This window comes from Coturnix japonica, chromosome 4, assembly GCF_001577835.2.
Source record: "Coturnix japonica isolate 7356 chromosome 4, Coturnix japonica 2.1, whole genome shotgun sequence".
NCBI classification, from domain to species: domain Eukaryota; kingdom Metazoa; phylum Chordata; class Aves; order Galliformes; family Phasianidae; genus Coturnix; species Coturnix japonica.
Window position 1 is genome coordinate 1310306 of NC_029519.1, and position 25131 is coordinate 1335436.

At 49.1% G+C, this 25131-nt stretch overlaps 2 protein-coding genes and 1 long non-coding RNA gene across 4 annotated transcripts; 1 reads left to right on the top strand and 2 right to left on the bottom strand.

The window, feature by feature from the left end:
- Nucleotides 1-552: 552 nt before the first annotated feature.
- Nucleotides 553-15477, bottom strand: CYSLTR1 (cysteinyl leukotriene receptor 1). Of its 2 annotated transcripts, none has more exons than XM_032444503.1 (2): nt 12882-15477; nt 553-2971 (listed from the first exon to the last, which is right to left on the bottom strand). In XM_032444503.1, the coding sequence occupies exon 2, from the start codon at nt 2926-2928 to the stop codon at nt 1891-1893; it is 1038 nt and encodes a 345-aa protein (XP_032300394.1). In that variant the 5' UTR covers nt 2929-2971; nt 12882-15477; the 3' UTR covers nt 553-1890. The 2 variants fall into 2 exon arrangements, with proteins under 2 accessions (XP_032300394.1, XP_015715739.2); XM_015860253.2 differs by lacking the exon at nt 12882-15477 and adding an exon at nt 4679-4779.
- A 595-nt stretch (nt 15478-16072) lies between these two features.
- On the bottom strand, nt 16073-18399 carry LOC116653403. The gene is made up of 3 exons (XR_004307150.1): nt 18326-18399; nt 17762-17848; nt 16073-17404 (listed from the first exon to the last, which is right to left on the bottom strand). It is a non-coding gene; the product is annotated as an uncharacterized LOC116653403 (long non-coding RNA).
- Nucleotides 18400-18444: 45 nt separating this feature from the next.
- On the top strand, nt 18445-23963 carry LOC107312653 (lysophosphatidic acid receptor 4-like). Its single transcript, XM_032444529.1, has 3 exons — nt 18445-18483; nt 18687-18864; nt 22175-23963. Exons 2-3 carry the CDS (start codon nt 18827-18829, stop codon nt 22866-22868), a joined length of 732 nt encoding a protein of 243 aa, XP_032300420.1. The 5' UTR covers nt 18445-18483; nt 18687-18826; the 3' UTR covers nt 22869-23963.
- The last annotated feature ends 1168 nt before the right edge of the window (nt 23964-25131 follow it).

Genomic DNA, 25131 nt, shown 5'->3' on the forward strand with positions numbered 1-25131 from the left:
GGTGCTCAGGGCTCAGCCTGAAGTGATGGCACAGCGCCGTGCGATGCTCCCCTTCTTTTTCTGCCCTTACAAACAAACAGCAGTGGCACAGCGCCATGCGGACCCACTGACCCGCCTGCGCTCAGGGATTATTGCAGCGTGCCAAAGCAGCGACTCGTGAGAACGCTTTGGTGCTACGGTGCTCAGCCGGCACCGTCCCTGCTCAACGGTGACCGCGCTGCAGGCAGCTGGGCTGCATCCGTGCGAGAGCAGAGAACCGCAACTGCTTCCCTTGGCCCGGCGGCATCTCACGGCCGGGACGGCACCGTCAGCACAGAGCAGGGGCTGCCCCCAGCGGTGTGTGAGGGGTTCGGCTGCGGAGCATCACCCGAACGAGCGGCTGCTGAAGCTCTCGGTAGGGGACAGCATCGCACCGCGAACGGAGCGAGCGCGGAGCTCCGCACTGCCCCTTCCTACAGCTCTCAGAGCGGTTACTGGGGGAACGAACCCGAAAAGAACCCGAAAAACCCAAAGAACCCATCTGCAGAGTCTTTGAAATAAGGCACAGCGAGCACAAGTTGCAACATTTCCATTTAATTCTTCTTTTTAACAGCCTTTCCCATTACACAAAACAAAACCCAGCGCTCTTTCTCTCTGCATGTAACATCATTCCTTTCCTTAGAATGACACCAAGTAACCTCTTAAATACTGTCCCGCTGCCGTTCATTAGCAACTGCTGGTTTTCGACTACAAGATTCCTGTAGGATTAAGACCATTTCTGTCTGATACAGTGTCCTTATTTTGGGCAGGTCACCAAAGCAGAGCAACACTGATTCATTTACATTGGGTTTAACCACAGGAATGGCTCCTTAGGCCCAGGATCTGGAAGTTTCTCTTCCCAGTCTGTGTTTCCATCACCCTGAGCTCAGAATGACATCAGTCACAGCTCCCTGTGAGTTCTCAGGCTCTCAGTGGCCAGTTCAACCTAGGTCCCCGCAGAGCCTCAGGTTGCAGCTTTTCTGCAAGGTGTTAACAAGAGCACTTCTGAATAGGACCAGGTGCCCATCATGGTTGGCTATTTTTACAAACTATGTCTACCACTGTATTTTTTCTTAAATTTAATCAGTACTTCAGGAAGGCCTGATCGCGATCCAGGCTCCAGGCAAACAGCTCTTTTAGGCAGATCTCATGAAGAACTGAAGTGACAACCCAGGTCTCACAACCATCACTTACAAGACCAGCCCCATTATAATATATTTCAAATGCATGCTGGGCTACCATAACTTTGAAGGTGCTCCCACAAAGAATGTTTCTGTAGGAATTCAGAACCATAGAATCATAGAATGGCCTGGGTTGCAAAGGACCACAGCACACATCCAGTTCCAACCCCCTGCTATGTGCAGGGTCATCAACCACCAGACCAGGCTGCCCAGAGCCACATCCAGCCTGGCCTTGAATGCCTGCAGGGATGGGGCTTCCACAACCTCCTTGGGCAAAGAAGTAATCACATCCAATCCTTACCCCTCTCAGCAACAGAAAGGCACCACTGTGTCTCCAGAAATGCATCCAGGCTACACACTGTGGGCAGTTCCCCTGAAGTTGCTGCTGCTCAGCCCCTGCAGACATGCTGCCCCAGCACCCAGGGCTGCTGCCTGCAGGGTGGGGGAGAGGGATGAGCCCCGACCCAGGATTTCCACATACAGGCACTGATCCTGTGAGCCCCACATGCACACTGCATTTTGAAACTGAAGTCCAAAGCAAAAGCATCTGGGAGCGGGGCAGGAATTATCTTGACCTCTGCCGTGTAAATAACTTTGTGTCTATTTTGGGATTCAGCAGAGGTTCACATCTCTTGGAAGAGTTTAGAGATCTCCATTCCTATCTGAGATCCCACGGGAAGATCACACCGCATTACGAAGCAACCACAGGGGCATTCCCATTCTCCTTTTGGCTTTCCCCAAAGGGTTCATCGTCTTTCTCTTTCAGGGAGAACTTTTTCCTGAAGGCTTGTGTGATGCTGGAGGAGGAAGCCTTCCTGAAGGTGGTCAGCCTCTTCCGAAAGTTGCCCCCTGAGAAGAAGTAGAGCAATGGGTCAAAGCAGCAGTTGGCTGCGGCCAATGGCAGTGTCACCACAACCGACTTCTGCAGGTAGGCTGTGTCCTCACAGCTGGAGCGCCGCAGCCGCAGGACATGCAGGTGGACGGTGCGTAGGACATGGTATGGGGTGAAGCTCACCAGGAAGGTGGCCGTCACGATGATGATCATCCAGATGGCCTTCTTGCGGTTGGCCTGGTTCTTCTTCAAGGAGTTCTTCAGGAGGGTCCTTATGATCATGGTGTAGCAGATGGTAATGGTGATAAAGGGGAGAATGAAGCCCAAAAAGAGGGCGATAAAATCCAGGATCACAATTATGTTAGTCTTCTGGCTGTCTTCTGGGGGTTCAAAGCACTTGGTCTTGTTGCCGCGTTGGTAAGTCCCATTTAACAGAAAAGGAGCGCTCGTCAGGGTAACAAAAATCCAGATCCCGATGCAGACGAATTTCGCCTTCCTCTCTGTGACCAAATTGATGTTCTGGACTGGAAAAACGATGGCTATGCAGCGGAAGAAGCTCATGGCAGTCATGAAGAAAATGCTGCAGTAGAGGTTGACGTACAAAGCATAGGAGCTGAGCCTGCATAGGATGTCACTGAAGACCCAGTGCCCTTGGTGGATGTAATAGACCACACGCAGGGGGAGGGTGCACACACAGAGGAAGTCAGACATGGCCAGGTTGAGCATGTATACTTGGAAGGCCGTCCGCTGCCGGAATGTCCTGATGAGCACAAAGAGCACAACGCCATTGCCAGCAAAGCCCACAATGCTAATCATGGAGTACAGCGTGGAGTACACGCGGTTTCGGAAGTCATCAATGGCATGTTGGCACAATGAGTCGTTGAGGAGCGTGGTCATCTCTGGTTGGGAGGCAGTGGGTGATTGCAGAGGGATCTCAGGTCTAAGGATGGAAAACTCGGTTATACAGCAGTTACAGTACAGCTACCGTATTTCAGCTGCTGTGTTAGAGTTATTTAAAGCAGCACATGAAAATAAAACATCATGATTAAATAGGAGAAAAACCCATCAACTCTCTTTTATAAGAGAGAACAGCCGGGAAAGGATGTGGTCCTGCAAAGACCAATGCATTAGTGACATGTCAGTAGAACCATCTAGTTCTACTGCTCCTACCCTGGCACCCAGCGCTGTTGGGTCACATCTTCATACATCCCCAATACTGTATCCTTCTTCCACTGCTATACCAGAGAGCTCCAACTCCCTGCAAACTGAGGTAGTTCATCCTTTGAAGGGGTAATGAAAGCAGCCACAGCACGATGGGATTTAAAGTGCTGAGACCTAATCTAGTCCCTAAGAGCTGTGCAGCTCTGCACTCCTGGTCGCTGCAGGAGGACGTCTGCAGCGCATCTTCCAACTGGGGATAAGAAGTGTTCCAACAAGCACTTCTTCACTTAGAGATATAAACAAGTGCTGTGCACAGGAGGTGGAAGGTTGGGCCGCGTGCTGCAAGAATGTTTTGAGATTGCTACCTCCGTCAGCTCATGAAAACTCGCACAGATAGCATCTGCGTACTTACTGAGGTGTCACCTATCAGTTCTTTCTCAGACATGAAGAGCAATACAAGATACTTGAGATTAAGAGGCTGGAGCGATCTCATTAAATGTTGCAGGCAGTGAAGGTTGCTACAAAGTAGGAGCAGAAATTGGGGCAATCCAGGCTGTGTGGGGAAGCTGAGCTGCCACGCAGCTCTCAGGGAAGGAAGGAGCTCCACTGGGAAATGCAATGGAACCCCAGGGGATCCCAGCAGTACCTTTGGGGTCAGACTTCCTTCTGCCTGTGGGGAACCCACAGAAGCTGCTGCTCACAGCAGCTGCCTTTCTGCGGCTGGGGCTGGGCTGGCTGTGAGATAACCCGGGGATCTCAGCCGTCATCTGCCTGGGAGATAAACTGTTCTATGTAATATCTGTGCCACATTTGTGTGCACTTCTTCAGCGGTGCTGAGCACATGGATTACAAACTTTTACCCCCACTAGGGACTGAATTTCAGTCTTTCTGATGCTATTCTGCAAGTCACTCGTGGACAGCGAGTAACCACACAAGGTGTTTGCCTGTAAGACTTCTGGGACCTGCTGCCTATATTTCTAAACACAGTCTGAAGTAGCTCTGTAACCAGAAGGAAAACTGATGGTTACAGCAACGATGTGACTGTTAAAGCAGGGGACTGGTCCGAGCCTAGAAATAGAAAAGCAGAACCTCACTTCTCAGCTGAGCTTTTAGCTCAGGTTTGCATCAGGGCATGAGGACGTGAATCCCTTTCTGCCGCTTTGTGCTTACCCAGCAGCAGTTCCCGGGACCGTTTATTTACACACCGCTTAGGAACGCGCAGAAGCGCGGAGCTGCGGGGCGGACTGAGCTCAGCATCCTAAACGGAGCTTCCCGAGGCCGCGGTGACACACAGCGACCGTTTCGTTATTGCGAGGAATTACACGGCCGGCAAAGAAGATCGTACCGTCTGCTTCAAGATGAGATGCGAAGCAGCATCGGTCCTCTGCAGTGAACGTGGGAACCGCCTCGAAAGGCGACCGTACACAAACCCTTCTGTAAGCGGAGCGCAACGAATAACCCACCACCGAGACCCCTCCGTGCTTACCGTGCCGATCCAAGCCGTGCCGATCCGAGCCGCTCCGAGACACCCGGCCCCTCTTCGCCGCCCTTATAGCGGGCGGCCCCCCCGCCCCCCGCACGGGGAGGGACCGCCCGGCCCCGCTGGGAGCAGCCCTCGTTCCGCGGCTCCGCCACCCCCGTTCTGCTGAGCTCCGCTACCGCGGGGCAGAGCTCCCCGCCCCGGGGCAGGCAGAGATGCCCTGAACTGGGATCAACATCACCACCAGAAAGGTGACTTTCTTTCCTCCCATCCCAAAGGACCTCTGGTATTAATGTCACGGTCTAATATTAAGCTTAAGCTCCTCGTGGGGAATGAAGTATTTACCAGATATTTTTCTCCAGAATTCGGGGTTCACTTCTACAGCTGCAGGCAGGAAAAGGCAGCTGAGCCCATGGGGTCCCATGTGCTGCTCTCTGCTTGCAGGACATGCAGCCCTTCAGGTCCTCCTGCTCCCGTAGGACCTCTGTGTCTGGCATGGGTGGTACCTGACCCCAGTGTAATGGGGCAGGGAGAGGTGGGGGCGATGGAGGGTGGAGGAGTGCCTGGGAGTGGGACCTGCTGGGTTTCAGGCTGTCAGGCAGTGAGTGATACCTGGCTCCAGGGCTTCCCAACACTTTCCTTGGCTCATTAACAGCAAGGAAGGTCCCTGACCTGTCCCAGCTGGGTGCACACCTCTTAAATAAATAGGAAATGAACCACGATCAAAGATCAGCAGTAACCTGGACACACAGCCCCACTGCCCTGCGCCCACTGGGCAGAGCCCAGCCCTGCAGGTGAGCTGTGCCAGCCCTTTCTTCCATCTCCCTGCTTACACCTCTGCTCCCTGAGGGTTTCCCTGTACATTTACAGCAGGTCTTTGGCTGCCCACAGCTGCATCCCTCTGGGTGCTGAAGCTTTCCACCGTGGAGGTTCCAGAACACCCAGAGGTGGGCAACCCACTGCCTGCCACCTCCCACACCACAGAGCCAGTGCTGCAGCTCCTTTTTGCTGTGTGTTTTGGTGTTGGTCCATTCTGCCATTCCTTCTGCTTTTTTTTAATCTTCCTTTTGCCACTTCCTTTTACTATTTGTTCTGCTTTTTTACTGCTCTGTTTTCTTATTCCTTCTCCTTTTTATTTTTATTCTTTCCCCATTGTTTCTCCTTTTCTTCCCTTTTACTCCACGCTCCCAAGAATGGAGAATTTCCAGCCAAAGGTCAGAGCAAGGTTGTGTGTTGGGGGAAGGACTTACCTCCCCTCAGTGCAGAGCAGTGGGGCTTCAAAGCTGTCCTAGGCAGGACTACAGGGCTGGGCTGGTGTTAGGAAGATGAGGAGAAAAGGAGATAAACTATAAGTTCGGTGGAACAGAAAGGGAAGGAGGATGAGGGAGAGGTAGGCAACAGGTTTTTTTTATATAGAGATGACAAGAGGTGAGAAACCTCAGTGTCAAAAAGCACATATGGGAGGAGAGATTGGGGGGGGAAAGACGCAAAATCTTGCACAGTGAGGGTGAGGATGGGGAGAGGAAGGAAAGAGCTGTGGGGTGTTTTGGGAGAGGGACGGGGGCCAGGAGGCTGGCTGTGGGGTTTGGGGTGAGCCAGGGCAGCTCTCACCCAGCAGCTTATTGCCAACATGATGTTAAGTGGTTCCTTACCTCTCCTCCAAAGTCAGCAGGCTTTTTGGTCTGCTTTTGGTGGACAGCCGGCTCCACAAGGAGCACAATGGCCTCACTCAGCCCTCACTGCCCCTGCCCCCAAGCTCTCCTTCCCAGCACTGTGACAGAGATGCTCAGCTCTCCCCTTCTCGACATAAACATCGCATCAATCCAGCACGCTGCTCTGCTTTTCTCTTTACAGATAGAGTTTCAGGCAATTTTCCTAAAAGCCTAAAGGGTTTGCAGCCTGTGTGAAAAAGCTCTTCAGCTTTGGAAGCTGATTTCCCTCTGCTTATTTAAGGAGAAATCAAGAAGGAAGCATTTAGTGATTAAGCAAAAATCTTTTCTGCGTGCTGCAGCTTCTTTTCTCTCCTGGGCCTCACTAAATTTGTCTGCTTCTCACTGAAACTCCCTGCAAGGAGGGCAGCAAGTTCTGCTCTGCCTGATTTCAATGGGGCAGGCTGGACCTTGCAGTGATGGAGGAGGATGAGCTGCTGCAGCATCACTCATTGCTGGATGCAGCTTCAGAGAAAAGCATGACCTGGAAACTGGGCTCATCCCAGACACATCTTCCCCTTTGGTGAGAGTGAAATAACACTCCTGATGAGAGGAGGTGGAGGAGGGTGGGGAAAAGCAGCAGAATGTTTTGGTGTGGGGTGATGAGCAGAGTGCTGGTACACTGACAGCAGTGTGTGGAAGGAGACAAAGAAAAATCTCTTTTAGGGATCAAAATCTGTGCAGCCGAAGCCTTGAAGTTATTCCAAAACATGCAACTTCTGCTTTGCAGTCATGCAGGAGCTGTAGATATTTAATTTGTTGTTCAGAGAATAAGGGCAGAGAGAAGATGCAAAGCCAGCTGGGATGGCAGGGTGGCATCAGCACTGTCCCTGCTTAGCAGCTGTTTGCAGTAATGCATCTGCTTGGAGATCCTCGGGGGCTTAAATACATTACCCTGAGTATCAACCACAGGGCAGCATTCAGAGACTCTGTCACCTAAGTATTCAGAGCATCCTGTGGCTGCTTCACATGCACTGATCTCCTTTCCCAGGAGGAACAATGGAAGGGGATGGATTTGAGTGGCATCTCTACAGCTGTGTCCCCTGCTTGCCTACTATACCTCGGGGGCTTGGGGCAGGAAGCAGAGATTGCAGGGGATTCTGTCTGGGAGAGGCTGTAGGGTCCCTCTAACCATCTCCATCCCATCTCGTGCAGAAGAAAAGGATGGGGAGCTGGGGCCAGGACTCCAGATGGTCTCTAGACAAGAAAACTTGCAGGAGCATTCATCAAAGGGAGGAAGCTTGAGATTGACATTATGACATTATGGTTGACATTATGGGATTGGCTCTACCAGGTGGCAAATGGCTTTGGAGTCCTTCACAGGAAAGTTGTAGTATCAGGAGGTGCTGTCCCCACAGAACCAGCTGCTGCCTCCCCTCCCTGCCTGTGCACATAGCAAGCACATGTCTTTGAGCTGCACCTCCATCAGCCCACAGCTCACACGTACACTCACAATATGATAAATACAAGCAGCATTCGGTGCCTGCTGGTGAATGGCACGTCCTCATTCAGAAGCAGCAGAGCCTGTTCCTGTCAATGTGTGCCATGAACTATCACTGATTCCCACTTACCTCAGCAGGCTCCTACTGACCCAGGCTGCAAAGCCTACCTGGTTACTTTAGTCTCAAAGATCCATGCTTTGATTTTCCAGCTTTGTTCCCCATCATGAGACATTGCATTTCTTGCTTCTTATATATTGACATGCAAAGTCAGAGAGACAGAAGTCACCTCTTGCTTTTTGTCCCTCTCAGCTGCGGTACCGATGCAGCACACGAGTCCTCTGATGTTCAGTTCCCAGTGCAGTGAGCTGTCAGAGCTGTGTGCCTCAGAAAGATGGGAAAACCCACCCCCAGAAAACACAGCCATGCACAGGAAAGCATTTCTCACTTCTGGAGCTTCTGCTTTACTTTTCTACTGGAAAACTGTCCCAGAGGCCAGGAGCAGTAAGCTGGGAATGCAGGCTGCCCTTCTCTTCCAGTCTGAGAGGTGAATTTATGAGCATTGCTACATCTCAGTGTCGGTAATAGAGACACACTGTGTGAAGCAAGAGTTGTGTTTATCAGGTGCTGCTGCTGAGATAAGGTCCCATACTTGAAGACGGGCAGATAACTGTCTGTGACATAGTGCATGTCAAGCATGTGGCCACAGAATAGCAAAGGCTGTGCTCCTCCTCTCATCTCAGGACAGCCCTGCAGCCCCACCAGCTGGCTCTGGCTGCCTCTCACTGGAGGCTTTTCTTAGGAAATACCTATCAGAAACCAACAGTTCAGCCTTTCAGAAGAGCAGCCATTAGAATACAGCTCTCTGTGGAGCAGCACTGGCTTCAGTGAGTCTGCTTGAGGAAACTTACTCCCACACAGCCTTTAAAAAGCCATTATTTTCTCCCCCAGCTCTGCACCCCAAATGGGTCCCATAGAACAGCCATATGCAAAGTCAACCAGGGGGAGTGCTCACAGCCCAGGGCCTGCTGCTGTACACCAGTGCTACTGGGCCCTGCTGCAGGTGCCAGCAAGGAGAGTGATGCTTACTCTGGATGTGGATTCCATCAACACCAAATCAAGTTATGCACTGATCTTCAATATTATCATAGAAACAGATGAACACGGTGCTCACAGCTGTGTGAAGGGGGTTATGGGGCTGCATGATGAGATTTAAGTGAGGAAATTTGAGTCATGAGAAAGATGAGTACAGATAAACAGATATGCAAAGTAATCCGGTTGAAGTCAGCGGGGAAAAATGCTATTAGAAATGTCCCATTCTTTGAGCATTCAGCTGCTCAGAATTTTCTCTTGTTTAAAAAGAAAAACTGAAAGAGGAAAGCCCCAGATAGATGGTGACACAGTTCTGGGGGCTGTTGGTTTGGATCTGAGGTTCAGATAAGGGACCAGCATTACAGAAATCAATAGGAAAATGCTCTTGCAGCTCCTGCTACCCACCTACAGCTGCTGGAGCACATATTTAATCATTAACTATGGAGGATATCACAAGGAACCTTTCTGACACAGAAGCTTGGCTCTCAGTCATCAAATCCTTATTTCATGGACCCCACTGGTGAGCAACAACTCACTGCATCACACCCTGCTGTCACCTGCTGCCTCAGTGCTTCCCACACACCACCCCACGCTCTCCCCACAGCCATAACCCAGCAGTGCTCCACTTGCAGCTCATCCCTGCTCGAGCACAACCTGTTCTGCCCTGCCCTGGAAGCCAGGAGGTGTCACCACAGGGACCAGTATCACCAATGGGTACACCGACCCAATTTTAACACAGCACATCACAGACCGGTGCCGTTTCACGGTGAACTACTTCTTGTCAAACCACTGTTGCAATATCTTTCCAAGAACTGTGAGTTTATGTTATTTTTTCCTTCATCTTCATTAAGGACCTTCTGTAATACTTAGAGTTTTGCAACTCCCTTTCAGCTCTTTGCATTTTCACCACACTCAGTGCAACAAAGCACATGCAGCAAGCAGCTCCCTCGACTGGCACACCTGCCCAAGTTGAGTTCAGCAAGCAGCAGTGCTCTGACCCAGTGGGTCTGCCCTGGGTGCAGGGCTGAGCCCAGAGCCCTCTGCCCCACATGTACCACAGAAGGCACAGGTTTTCCAGGGGACATTTGTTTCCCAGCAGCACAGCAGCTCTGGATGTGCTTCTCCCCCAGTTCACAAGGCAAAACTTTCTGGCAAGTGCAGAACTGTGAATACCATAAAGCAATAAAAACTGATCTCAGAAACATTTCTCTGCTTCTGGAGAATCGAGTTATCATTCAGAGGCACAGCTCGAAGTAGGAACTGCTTCCCTCCATAGATAACTCCCTCATGTACAAAGAAAGCAGTCCTGGGAAAAGAGAATTCCCCATTACAACTGGATATTTCAGATTTCACCACCAGCTCCAGTTAAGCACGTACACAGGTCATTTATAAATATACACACACTCACGATGCTGATTTAATTCCTGGAAAACCACATCCCACCTGGGAACTTTTTTTAATCAGGAAGTTATTCCTGTGTTGACTCTCAAGTGAGCTTTTTATTCTATATTTCCTATTCATTTATTTCTATTATTTCCAGTTTTATCCTGAAGCGTCACTTCCAGTAACTGCCTTCTCTTTCTGGTGTTAATCACTGTGGATATTTGCCTCATTCTCTCCCTTGCTTGGCAGTTTCTAAGTCACACTGCAAACCTCTGACTGCTGGCTTTGATGAGTTGTGCCCATAGCAAGTGCCCCGTGTGCTTTCAAATGTCTTCAGCTATTTAATTGCTTGTAAGCTCACAGCTCACTGCCTTTGTTCTTTGAGTCTGCCCTGTGGCTGTTATCATCTCTTACAGCATAGGCTGCACAATGAAGCAACAGCCACAGCACAAACGATGGACCTTTTGAAGAATGATGGCTCTTGACCCTCTTTAGCACCAAAGCTTCTCAGTCCTATCTTAATAAAGCTGGGGTGTTCCCTGCCCATCCATTTAATGACCTTGGGCGCTGCCAAGCTAGGAAAGGTGTCCTGCAACGAACAGAAGTTGCATATCTGACCTTTAAAGTCACTCACGCAATGTTAGTGCCACAGCAGCTCCAGGTGTGCATGCCCTGAGCTCTGGCAACAGCACCTGAAATACAAAGATGTGCTTGTTTCTGTGGGTCTGAACATTGCTGAAGATGCAAAGACTTTGCTGAAAGAGGAAAACTCTCCTGTGGAGGGGATGAAAAATAACATGCCCTGCTTTGATCTGGAGTGCTTTTTGTCCAGCGGATACCAGAGGTGGTTTTACACTTGCAAAGTTGAGATGCCCTGATATTTTGATTAAAGGCTGCAGGGAGCTCTTAGTTTTTGTTTTGAATTTGCAATGTATGGCACATATAGACAGATATGAGTGTGCTGGTGTAGCTTGTACTCACTTCTGTGGCTGCTCACGCAACAGAACCGGACCAGCTTTATGGGACCAGGCAAAAGAGGGACGCTGCGCTCCAGGATGGACACAGAGCCACAGCCACTGCCAGCCTCTCCCCCAGAGGTTCAGCTTCCCCAGCCAACTGTCCACACAACTGAGATTTATGGCTGAGAGTTTCCCCTGAAGATCATCCAACATCACAAAAACTGCCCTTTTTTGGGCAATCTGAACACTGCAATATGAATCAGCCACGGTTCTGTTTAATTTACATGCCAAGACTGAGGAGGATTGATATTAATGGCTGTTTATTCAGACACTTGTACTTAATTGGGGTTACAAAGGAGCTGACAGGTCTGACGCCTACTCAGCACTTGCTGGGTTCCCAGCACCTGTCCTCCTGTCCCATCTCCTGTGTCCCAGGTGCCATACTGCCATCATCCTTTTTTCCCCCCTGGAGTTCCTTGGTCCAAGCCAATACCAAGAGGACTCCATTGGTGAGATGCAGAGCCTGCCTTCCCATACAGAGCATTTTACACATTCCAGTCCCCTCCTCCAGACAGGAGGAAAGCAAGTGGTAATTAAAGGCTGGGAGCCCTCTGCTTCCCCTCACAACCATCAGCAACACCCCCAGCACCAGCGATGCCCACGCTGGGTTATATTCATGGGCAGGCAGTACATCTCCCCAACACCTGGGCTGCCAGAAAAAGCCATTTCCTCTGTAAACCACTGATGTGGCCTTAAAAACCAGAAGCCTGGTAATTCCCTGATTTAACAGATATGTTACACCACCCCCCACACTCTCTCCAGTTCTTTTATTGGCTTCAACAGACAGACAATCTGCTCAGTGACAACCTCGGAAACCCAACACCAACTTTCTCTGATCTCATGGCCTGAATCACCCTGAGCAGATAAAACCCACAATCACAAAGGCTACAGCTGCCACATCCCAAATGAAACCCTGCCCCACCTGCTGACACTCCTTGCTCTCCCCTCTGCTCCAGGCTGCTGTGGGAAGACGACACTGGGAAGGTCACAGAGAAACCCCCAGCACCAAAATGACTTTAGTGGGTTTGTACTGTGAACTCACTTGAGCTCTGCAGGTAACCCAAGGGATCCGTGCACAGTCCAGAAACAAGGTGAGGTACAGATGAGCAGAGGAGCCACAGAGTGAGACCTGCAGACCAAGTTTACCTTCTTCATCCCAGCCACAACTTCCCCAGCCATTTACCCCCTAAGCTCTGTCTTTGCCATAAAGGACACTAATTATTACTGTGAACTGGGGGTGCCTATGAGAATCAAAGCATTGAGTCCTCCAAAGGATGGGCTTGCCTACAGAAATGAGGGCTGCAGGCTCCTTGCAGAGGAGCCCTGATTTTGGGGAGGAGGTGGGAATGCTGCAGGTGGTCAAAGGCACAGCAGGGAATTTCCTGGCTGCACAACTCTACATCATTGAAATATTATCTTAATCAATACAAGTTTCTCAGCCTTTCCAACACAGTACACAGCAAGTACAGAATTGTTCACATCTCAATTAGCCCCAGCCACACAATATAAAAAAAAAAATAGCCCCAGCACAGTCCCAGCTCTAACCCCCATGGAAAAACCTCTTTACCTGCATTCTTCCTTCCATGTGCCTGAGTGCCTTCAGCCCCAGATGTGATGGAGGAAAGTCTCTGCAGCCTTCTGGTCACACTAGAAAGGCTTCAGGTGAGAGGTTCCCCTCTTCCAACCCCCAGCTGATGGAATTATGACATAGTTTCTCCTCCCATTGTGATTCACCTCCACACTCCACAAGAGCAAACCATACCCACCTTCTCCTGTTGAGGGGAGGTATATAAACCCATGAATGCTCAGAAGGAGCAGCTGTGCTCCATGTTGGTGCTGTTTTCAATGGCTGACATGAAAAACAACATGTTGGGGTGGCCTTTGAGAGGAAGGTACAGTGACAACTGACATGGGGCAGATTCATCCACAGATCCATCCGTGACTGCGCTGTTTGTGCACTCATTTATCTACAGTTGGCTTTGGGATTTTTCCCCTCTCCATGCTCACACGTAGCTGTGTGCTGCCAGGTTAAACCTGCCTGCTCATAATTACATCACCAACATCAAAAATATTAAATAAGACCATGGAGAAATCATGACAATGGGGGACAATGGCCAATTTTTCAACATTTAAACAGTCTGAGCATTAGATAGGCCTAAATAACTCCCTTAGGACAGCTGGGCTTCCCATCTATATTTCTGGGGTTTCCAGTGAGTTTGACAATGGTGCAATTACTCTGTTCTCTTGGTTAACCATATTCTAAGCTCCTTTTGCCCATCTGTGTGTCCTCTGCAGGAAACAATTCACTAATGCCTGTCATCTGTCCAAATCAAACACATCTTACTAAGATGGGAATTGCATGGAGGAGCGCAGAAGCATTTCCTCCTTTCATTTTTTTGGGCAAGGACAGCACTGTAAATAGCTCTTCAGATCTTCTGTTAGAAGCATAATAAATGTTTATTTCTGTCAACTGACCTTCCCCCACTAAGGATGAGCAAAGCGGATTTCTGGTGAGCAATGAGAGCAGCTCCAGGAGTTTCTTTTTGCTCCTTTTTCAACTTCCCATAGCAAAGCAGCTCTACCTGATGGCCCTAGGAACAGTGATTTGGATGGAGACAAATCCTGGCAGTGCTTCTGGTCGGTCAGGACTCCAGGTCAATCAGTGTGGTTTTGGTGGGGCGTTACCCTCATAGAAATGTATGAGATTCCTCTGTTGAATGGGACAGATGTGGTCTTCCCATTCTGGCAGGAGGACATGGGTCACCAGATATGTCCATGTGTTTATGGCAAAGAGGATTTCTTCCTTCTGACCCCACAGGATTGCCCTTTGCCCTTGCAGTCTGTCTGCCTTCTTTAGGGTGTTCTTCAGAAGGTAATGTTTGCGCAGGAAATCTTCAGGCACATTTATAGATCTAATTCAATTAAAACTCAAGAAGACCTGAGCAAATTTTCCATTTCCTGGAGCTGGAAACAGAAATGTCATTCTGCTGAGCTCACCTACCTGCATCATGCCCAGATCCCAAGGGCTGCTTCCAGTGAAGACCTGAATTGACAGTTCCAATGAATCATCACTCCTACACAATGATAGTTTCCCATTCCAGTTTACGAGACTCAGCAAAGCCCAATTTTCTCCAAAAAGAAAGAAAGAGAGGAAGGAAAACAATCCCCAAATATCAGAAAACAAAGCCAACCACCCAAAGAGAAAACAAATAGAAGAAAATCTCAACCTCAGACCATCATGGCCTTGGAAAATGCCCAACACCAAATTGACAGACGCAGTTGTAAACATTTTCTCCTACAGTAGCTTTGAGGTGACCTCTCCTGCCTCAGGGGAAAAATAGGATTTGGAGTCGTACTCGGGAAAAGCATCACAAGTGTTTGTGGAGGAACAGTTTCCCAGAGGAAACGTGGAGGAGCAGCAGTGTGTCCTGCAGGCACTCAGAGGAGCAATTTTTTTGGGAACCCGGAGCTGATCCTTTGCCAGAACTTGCAGTCATTTCATACACTGGGTGGGAGACGTGTGTGTGCTACACACTGAGCAACAGGCATACGTGCTGCGCCAGAGCTCTCTCTCTATAAGCATAGCAAATGCTATTTCTTTCATGCTCGGAAGAAACAAGTGAAATGCAAAACACACTACCAAACATGTGCTGGAAATAGAGCTGCTTTGTCTCTCAGGGGAAAGGACCCAGAGGCTGTGGGCACACACAAGGCTGTTCCATTTATTGCACTAAGATGGCTGCCAGGACGCCAGAGATGAAGCAGGGATTGCACAGGCCCATTACTCCCAATGGGATGGCTAAATCCCAGTTCTTATCTCCCTGGAAGTGTTGGGTGAATGAAGCTCCTGTAGTCATTCCTGCTTCCAGCAGGTGCTCACACTGCCCTGTTTTGCTGCTAGAAGCAATGATAACATGAGAAGGACAGAGGGTGCTGCTCCAGATCTGAGCACCATTCTTCCTGAGGCTGCAGAAGTGAGCTCAGCCCCTCTGCTGCTGCATATCTGGGGGATGTGGATGTGGTTTTTCTGCCTTTGTCACATGCTTCACACTGGGTGAGGAACTCAGGTGTGAGGAACTGAGGGTTTTCGACACCAGCTGGACAATTCTTGGTGTTCTGCAGAAAGCAAACCCACCAGCCTGCAAAACAATGCACTCTCAGTGTCCCACCCCCCCCCCCCAATTCGATCTCTATGGGAAATGGAGGTGTCAGAACCATCTGGGATGGAAGTGAAAGCCTCTAAAGAGTTTTCATTGAGTTGTTTATGAAATGCAGAAGATAGGAAGAAAGTAAAACTTGGCGTATCTCAGCCTGAACTTGAGGCTCCCTTATTCAGGATAACTTCTCGCAGATGGTTATGGTTTTGGCTCTCGTTTTCCTAGAAAACATGGTAAGAAGTCACCATAGATTCTTCCTAGTTGTCCCATGCGTCCCATCCCAGAGAACAAAGCCAAAACCCTTTGCCCATTTTATGGTTAGACTGGATGACTAAATGTGCAAATCCTTCAGTATATGAATATGAAATACCACCAAGAAAGTTAGAAGTAAGGAGAGAACACAGAATAAATGATAACTCAGGTAAGTGAAGGTGTGTAAAAAGGGGATGCTTATCAGAAAGCCATCTTCAGGATGAATCGTAGAATGGCCTGGGTTGCAAAGGCCCACAATGCTCAACCAGTTCCAACCTCCTGCTGTGTGCAGGGTCACCAACCAAGCAGCCCAGGCTGCCCAGAGCCACATCCAGCCTGGCCTTGAATGCCTGCAGGGATGGGGCATCCACAGCCTCCTTGGGCAACCTGTTCCAGTGCATCACCACCCTCAAGGAGATCTCCCAGAGTGGGCCTCAGAGGAGGGAGGAAATCTCATTACAAGGAGACATTAAAAACAAACTGAGACAAAGCACTGGGTCAGTAACTGCAGCAAAAACATTCTGCTCTGCTTCTGTGGGTCCCAAACAGGGGTAAGAGTGTGCAGAAAAACCACGTGATGGATGGGAAGAAATGGGTGTGAGCGCTGAGGAGGGGTTTGCACAGAGTGTGTTGCAGTTCAGATCCCAGGGCTGTGATCCCAGCACTGCAGGGCTACTGCATCTTCACTTGGAAAAGTCATCAGCTGAGAACATGCAGCTTCAAGCAGGAGATCCCCAACGCTACAGGGATGAAGAGGAATTTTCTCCCTGCTGCTTGTGCTCTGGGGTGAGGCATTTCCCAATGCACTGCTTGTTTCATAATTAGAAATGCTGGCTAAGCAGAAGGGAAGGAAACAAGCAAGCCAAAACCAGGCAAGATTTGCATTAACCTTCATGCATCTCAGTTCTTCCTACACTTCTGTGCTTCACCACCATTACTTTGTCCGTTTGACCTTTTATCTTGATCCATTCAATTAGACAGAAAAGATGAGGCCATAAATCTTTTCACTGCTCCTTCATAGAGAAACCTGTCCTATCAGCTGTGCAAAAAGGGCCCATGAATTCATTTGAGCCACATGCACCCCAGCACTTACTGCAGAAATGGAGAACAGAGTCAAGAAAACAAATATTCTATATCCTCCATGTCTTGCTTTACCCATGCACAGCTGTAGTGCATTCCTGCTGCTCCTCAAGGGGTGCACATCCCAGAGAGGGCAAGGAGGATGGCTGGAGAATGGTGGTGTTGGCATGACCTGAGGAAGGGTTAAGCCACAAAGAACATAAATTTGGACTCGTTTCATAGAATGGAGCTGCAGAGTAATTGGAAACAAAATCTGCTTTCTAACAGCTTCCTCAAAATCTTCAAGAACGTTGGGAAAAAACCTCAGCAACACCCATGCAGTACGGGTGATGTCATTCCACTGGGTTGCCTCGAAAAAGATCCCTGCATGGTATGAAAGGGAAGAAACCAGGAATGGGATTGTTTGAGATGGGCAGAGCCCCTGGGGGGTGCATTACAAAGCAGGGGAGAGGGTCAGCAGTGAGAGAGAGGGGAAGGAGTGGGAAGCAAAGCAGCGCTGGAAATGCTCTGGTTTGAAAAGCAAAGTGGAGCATTTTGGGCAGAGAAATCAATGTTTTCTTACCTGCTGTTGAATTCTAGTGAAATCAGATTGTATTCCAGTCTCCAAGAGGTGGGGGAAGGGGGAAAGAAAGAAAGGTGAAGAACAGCATTAACCGATGTACAGAGCTGGCCAAGCACTCAAACAAGGGCGTAGCACAAAGCAAACAGGGTATGGAAAAGCACTGGAAATCATCTCATGCTCACACACAGATCGGTGCAAGGCAGCTTTTAGGGGCTGGGTGTGCAGGAAGGGACACTGTGTGTGGACCCAGGGGGAGGGAGGTGAGTGGGGCTGCCCAGAGGCTGCAGGCTGGAGGAGGCACTGTGGTGCTGGGAGGAGTGGAGGGGTTTCCTTTATCTTTCCAGCAATGGGCAAAGGTTATGAACAGGCAGGGTGCTGGGGAGGTGTGTGACTCACCTGCAGGATTTGCGCTCTCACAGCTGAGAAGTCTGTTCTGTCATCCTGACAAGCAAAACGCTCCAATGTCATGGGAAGGAAAGGTGGCTGTGAAAATAAAAGCCCCTGCAGCACACATGAACTTGTTCTTATCAAAATCAAATACAAAACCAAATAGAAATCAAAGCCCAAAGCTGGGCTCACAGGGCGCAAAGGAGCACAGCCTTTATCAGCACCTTTAATTCTCTGTTCTGTTGTAGGAGCTCTGAGTGTGAGCCTGGTGTTTAGGATGGGTTGGGAGCAATGCCCCATGCTTATAGAACAGTCAGGTTGGGAAAGCCCTCTCAGACCCCCAGCCCACCCCACTGGTGCCCATCCCCACATCCCTCAGTGATACATCCCTGCCATTCTGGAGCACCTCCATGTGCTCCCCGTCCATGTTTAGCTGTGCCAACACATCACTGCTCTTTGGGAGAAGGAATTGTTGCTAATATCCACTCCTCTCATGGGATTTGCTCTCCTCTGTGGTGTCTGCAGGACACTTCTCCCCTTCCCCACCACACTGAGCCATGTGACAGGACTCACCCACATCCAATACCCTCTGCTCAACCTGTGTCACCCCCAGAGAACAACAGGTGGAGGCCAATGTCAGCGTCACAGCATCACACCCAGGTAACCCCAGCAACACCAACACAAACACACATCAGGATGGCCCGGTCTGGCAGGCTGCAGCACTGCTCCAGGTACATTGCAGTGCTCACAAGAAACTCCTTGTGTTCACAACCAGCATGCAATAACTCATGCACTGTGAGCCCACACTCCCCCGCAATCCACTCCAGATGTGGCTGTGTGTTTGAGGAAGTGTCTGGGACTCCCCTGCCACAAAGGCCATCAGTTTTTCCAGACGGCTGAAAGTGCTGAGGCAGTCCATACTACCATGATTCAGGTCTTGTGAAACCTCCCTGGGATGGAGCTCGACAAAGCAAAACCCTCTCTGACGTGGTGTGAGCACGGCATTATCTATAAAAGCCTGAGAGTGATCCAAGGGAACGGCGCACTGCTGCGGAGCACACACAGCACACGGTGATGGGGAGAGACAACACCAGCTGCTTTTTTCAGCAAATGTAAGTATTTTGGCTTTTAAACAGAGTGGAAGCTCACAGCGCCCAATGGCAGTCAGGGAGGTCGGTGGTGCTTTGGGTGTTCTGCTCCCCTGTGTGTTCTTAGGCATGATTCCAAGAGGAATTTTGGAAGGAAGTCTTTGCTGAGAGCAGTGGATATTTTTATGTACCTCGCAGGTTGCAGAGGCATAGCAAGGACAGAACGAGGGCTGTGGAAGTCACTGTTCACTGGAATTTGTGAGGTGTCCCAGGAGGATAATTTTGGTAGGGAATAAAACCCAGAGTAGATGGAAATGTGCCATGGGCTGAGGCTTCGTCTGAAAAAGTGTAAACAGAACCTATCTGAATGGCACTGTCCCCAGGAAGCACTGAAGCAGTGGGTGACATGGGACAGAACCATGAGAGGCTGCTGGAGAGCCCTGATCTCAGAGCTGGCACGGTTTGGGCTGCCCTGTGCCAGGAGCATTGCCCAGCTCCTCTCCATTTACTGGAGCAGTGCATCCTGGCAGCACTTGGAGCTCTCCCAGCCCCAAGACTGGCTGATTTCTGCCAGGTTCCTCAGTTGGAAGGAGAAGCATTCCCACCTACAGCCAGCTGCTGAGAGATAAACATCCCAATGCCCTCGGCAAGGGAGGAAATGGAACCTGGTTCAGCTGCATTCTGGGTGGGAGCTGTAAGCACCAAATCACAGTGTGTAAGGGGTAGATGGAGGCAACAACAATGGCCCTGTATTGGGAGCAGGAGGGACACTTCGGGCACATCTTGGATGGACAGTGGGAAGGCATCATCCTTTGGGAAACTACAACTCCTTTCCAAAGCCCATTGCAACCTTACGTGGAATGCAGTGTTATGTAAAGATTTCAGGAAGAGAAGATGTGAAAAACGCGCTGAGCAGCACCCATCATCAGGAGGGGCTTTGGGTCATCACCCTGGGACCCTCAGTACCCAGGAGCTCAGTGCTGAAATGCTTCACATGGCCATGATGAAGATCTGCTGTAAATCCAGTTGGAGGTGTTGCTTTCCTTTCAAACTTATGTGGAAAGAAAGATGGAGGAAATACCTGAATGGACAGACAGACTGAAGAAGCCTGGTTTTATGGCAAGCCTTCCTTTTGGTTCAGTTTATTTTGCAGTTAATGTTTATCTGCACATTCTCCAGAGGAGATGTAAAACCCCAGGTCAAGGAGCTGCACACTTCCCTCGCCCATTGAACCGCCCAAACCAGTTCTAATTTGTTTGCTCCCCTCCTGGGAATCACAGCCTTGAATTCAGCTGAAGTCCTCTGGCCAAAAACATCGATCTCCTTCACGCAGCAGCCAGGTCACAGGGACTTTTCATCATGCAAGAATTCATTATAGAGATCCACTGTCAAAAAAACCCCATCCTTAACATACCTGATGATCTTAGAGTTCTTTTCCAACCTTAGTGATTCCTTGAGTCAAGATAAGGAGGAACTTCCCTGAGTAACAGAACAAATCAGAGCTCAGCTATACGTAGCACAGCTTGGCTTTCCTCCACTACCAGCTAGAGGGACAACCTTTCACACTGCAGGTTGGGAGGGGTTGCTCCAACAGCAGATCCTCGTTCCAGCAATGGTCTTTATCCAAGCAAGTGGTCAAACTGATGCTCAGAGATCAACCCTCCTCTTCACCTCTACTTCCATCAGCAGTGAGGCAATGCCGTGTCCTGGCAGGTTAGTGGACTGTAAGGGGTTGCAATGGCAAAGACCCTTGTCTTAATGGAGGGAGACTGAATTACAGGGAAGTGTTGCTCTTGACAGAAAACATGTATTTTTTCTAGTTAATCACTGTGGAAAATGAAGGTAAGATGAACCACATCCAAATTCAGCCACAGTACAGCTGAGTTTTTCCTACCTCTTCGGCAAAGGATTCCCCCAGGTTGGCTCAGGTACATAAATAGAAGATAAAAGGTGCCTACGGATCTTGGATGAGTCAGTCTGTGTGAGTAACCAAGCCTCAACAAGCAACGGGAATCCCACCCTCCCAAATGCTGGCTCGTGTAGTGCTTTTCCTCAGGAATTACACAGAATTACCACTTTGGCATCGTCTCATGACAATAAAAATCAAGCAGGAAACACAGCAGCCACCCAGTTCTGTTGGGTAACTACAGGAAGGCCTTGCATGCAGTACAGGCCCCGGGGTGCTCCTACCAGGGGGAGCAACATTGCCATTTCCTTCATCTGCGATCTTAATTGACATCAGAGCAATTTAACAAATGAGCATCTCTTCTAATCCAAGCTGCTCAATGATGACTCCTTCCTCTCTGAATCATGTTTTAGCTTTCTTTCATGGGCTTCAATCCACATCAAACACTGCCAGCAGTCAATACCTTTCCCAAACTGCCAGCCTCACAAATGGTTACAGCATTCTTGCTCATGTGTTACAGCAGACTTCATAAGCTAACTCAATAAGCATGGGCCCTGTCCCTTATTCTGCAGATCCTCCTCTGACACATAATTCCTACCATTTTGGATAATTAGCCTCTCATTTTTCCGCCCCTCTAGGCATGATTTAATTGTAGCTTCTCCTCGTCTGCATTGCCTGTCTTAGTCCTTTTTAAGAATGTCTTATAACACAATATCAAAAGTCTTAATAAAATCCAAAATATGCATTTTATACGCATATCTTGAATTTTATATAGAAATCGTTGTAGATGCTTGTTAACTGCCTTCTGCCCCCAGGGTCTATCACCCTGCTAGAGAAGGGAGCTTGGCCAACTCAGTATGCTTCACCTGAGAGAAATCCCCATTGTGTTTCCTTATCTCCACTCCATCACTAAGATAATGTGTTGGGTTATTTTAGCAGCTTGCTGGGAAGGGGCCCCTCTTGTTTCTCCCTGAGGGTCTTCTTTTCTTCTCCAAGTTTTCTGGAGTTTAGGACTCCTCAGTGATAATCACAAATATCTCTGAAACTGCTTCATCCAGTTTCAAAGGCAATGGATTCCTTGCTGCCAAACTGTTGGTTCGCTGTGGCAAGCTGGAAAAAAAAACACCCTTGAATAATGGAAGTAGCACTATTCTCACTATTCTGACCTTAGTTTCCCAGTATTTGCCCAGTTATTACAGTTCCCTGCATTAATTACGAGAAGATGCTAAGATCCCCTGGGTTTGTAGGCCATTCCTTTCATAATTGATGCTCTGTGAGGATTTCACACACTGAACGACTCTAAATCTGGGTAAAAACAAATGCCACAGCAGTGCTGCAGTGTGAGAGTGTCTGTACAAGCATGTTATATTTGTCTGGAATGTATCCTACCAGTTTTACATGAAACCACCTTCTTTATATGCATTCCAGGTATGCTTCCCTAGCTGGCATTTCCAGAGGGAGAGACCACATGAAGGATTTCAGAAGATACCTAGTGCTTAAATACATCCAGTACCTTGTCCTGTCATCTTCTAATGCCATCAGCACCCTGCTGGGTGTGCTGGGCAGTGGGTACGTGATGCTCATCCTGCAGTCCTCCAGAGTTTCCTCCAAATCCACTGCAGTTTTCATCTCTAGCCTAGCAAAAGCGGACCTCCTTGTTTTTGTGAGTGCTGTTGCTGAGCTGTTCCTGTGGACCTCCAGTGCTGCCATCCCACACACAGCATTCACACCAGCACTGCTGCAGAACCTCCTGATGGCCAACACGCACATCAGTGCACTGCTGCTCAGCTGTGTGGCTGTGGAGGCATACCTCATCACCTTCCTCCCCATGGAGTCCCGAAGCCTGCGGACAGTGAAGAATGCGGGGCTGACCTCCAGGGCCATCTGGCTGCTGGTTGCTGCTGAGTGTGCCCTGCTGCAGGTTGATGATGTCCTGAAGGCCAGCAGCACTTTTCCGTCCTGCAGCCCTGGTGTCTGGCTGCTCCACCTCTCCAGCGGGGCTGCAGCCCTCCTCAGGGCCCTCAGCTACCTCCTGGGCATTATTCTAAGGATTGTCAATGTGTACATCTACTACAAAATATTCTTCAGCGTGTCCAACAGATCTGCAGTGAGAACAAAGTAGTGTAAATGGCCAAAGGGATCAGCATGTCAACACTAGGCAGAAGGCCCTCCAACACAAGTGGTCTGAAAACCTTCCAACAGCCAGGAAGCCAGGGCTTGTGTTTTGGAACAAAAATGTGGCCTGTTTTCTAATGCTATTAGCTTGGTGATGAGGATCGTGGGAGCCTGGAACCCATAGGTTGTGCCATGAAGCAGCACGGTGCCATATTGGGTGTTCTCAGTCTGGAGTCTGTTTGCTCTGCAGGTAAAACAAATGGCATCTTGTGAAGGATGGTGAGAAGTGAAGCTATCCAAATATATTTATATAAAAACAACACTTAGAGGCTTACTCACTCAGGGATGCATTGAGCCAAGAGCTGTAAAATTGTATACTAAAACCATTATTTATGTCCTACAGTCTCTAACTCAGGTGAAGCACGGGGCTCAGCAGTAGGATCAGGAGATAAGGGGAGTCCAAGGGACGTTTGAGAGATGAAACCACTTTGGTGTGTTCTGCAGTCTGTGTTCATTCAAAGTCCTTGCTACCCCCCACCAGATCTCTGCTTCTACATCAGAACCCAAGCAGTGGCCATGTGGGTGTACGTGGCTGGCTCTAAGTGATGAAAGCACTGAGCTCTTACCTACAGCTGCTACAATTCTTTACAACAGTCCTTTGGTTGCAGTAATAGACTTCAAAAAAAGCAAACCAAGAAGCAATGGATATGGTCATTATAAAGAAACATTGCAGAGGCTGTCAGCTTAAGTGCCATAACAACAAATAGCAGCAGCGTCAGAGGCACTGCCTGCAGGAATGAGGGGCCAGAAGCACACAGAGGGCTCATGGCAAATCAGGGCAGCACCAAAACACATCTCCTAATGAGCTTTGCTGCAATGCCATCAGTTAGGATGCTGCCTAACTAAGCTGATTGCTTCTGCAAGGAGGAGTTAATAACTTGTACTGTGATGTGTCCTGGTTCTGGAAGCTCAAAGAGAAAAGAAACCTGAAGTGCTGCAATCAATAAAGCTCTGCTTGTCAAAGCACACACATGGTTAGAAATGTGTATTCTTTCCAAGGATCCCTCACTGCTGTGCTTTCAGCAGCTCCTCCATTTGCCCATGCCCCATTGAGAGCAGATCAGAGTTTTGCTACAAAAGGCCCACAGGACTTTGAGTCCCAAACCCCACACCTGGCAGCAGCATTTATGTGCCTGATTTTTGTGATGGGTGTTTTGCCCTTAAACCAACCATCTTTTCCTTAAGGAAATGATGAAAGCAACTACTGAGCACAACTTGGCTTGGACAGCACCCAGAAGGAGGCAGCCTATAGCAAAACGCAGCAGGAAGTTACTCACAGCTGGAGCTGGGCTCCTAAAACCAAGCTGTGTGTGCAGCTTCTTTTGCTCTTGCCCAGAGAGCAGCATTATTCCTGCAGCAGCTGTAGAGCAGCACAGCTTCCCCCCTTGGGAAATCACACTGCCTGCTTTGCTTTCCCATCAGGTCAGTTCTGTGGCCCTCAGAGTCTGCATGGTCTATTTCTTGCTTTATCTTCAAGGTTTTAAACCTGGGTCTATTTGTAACAGGCGATGAAATTATTGCCATGGGTTCATCTTCTGGGTGCCTACTCAGTGTCTGACAAATTCAGTGCCAGTCTAAGCAGCAGTTCAATGTAACCCAAAGGGCCATGGCACCGAAAAGCAAGGAAGCAGCACAAGAGGATGTTGTCTTCTGGAGATGGAGACTTCATAATTGTGCTGAGACGCCAGCAAGTCCACGCTGCTCAGAGGCTGCCCTGGGCAACAAGACCCTCCTCCAAAGGGTGAGCAAAGAGAGCTGAGAATCTCAGCACTGATCTCTGTTCTCCTCCTTCCAGAGTGACTCCTTCCTATAATGTGAATGAGCCAGTGACTGTAAGGATGGACATTAGCTGATGCTAATGCTGTTGCTCTATCCTACAGAATCAAAGGGCTCAGTGGAGGTTACTGTCATATATGCACGACTGAGCATGGTCTGCACCCCAGAATATCACCCTGGGTATTCCTCCAGAGAGGTTTTTAGTTGCTGAGAAGTTACTTCTGGACATCTATCCAAAAATAAGTGTAAAGCCAGGTTATCTCTGCCAGAGCCAAAGCGATGCTGTCCTGCTGCCTGCTTTTGTGCACATTAGCAAGCAATGAACTCGTCTATGATTTTTCCTGTTTGAAAGCTGAGGATATACACACAGAAACACGTAATCCTGTGGCTCTGAAATCTCTTCGCACTATCTGCTAATGACACATTTCCCTGAA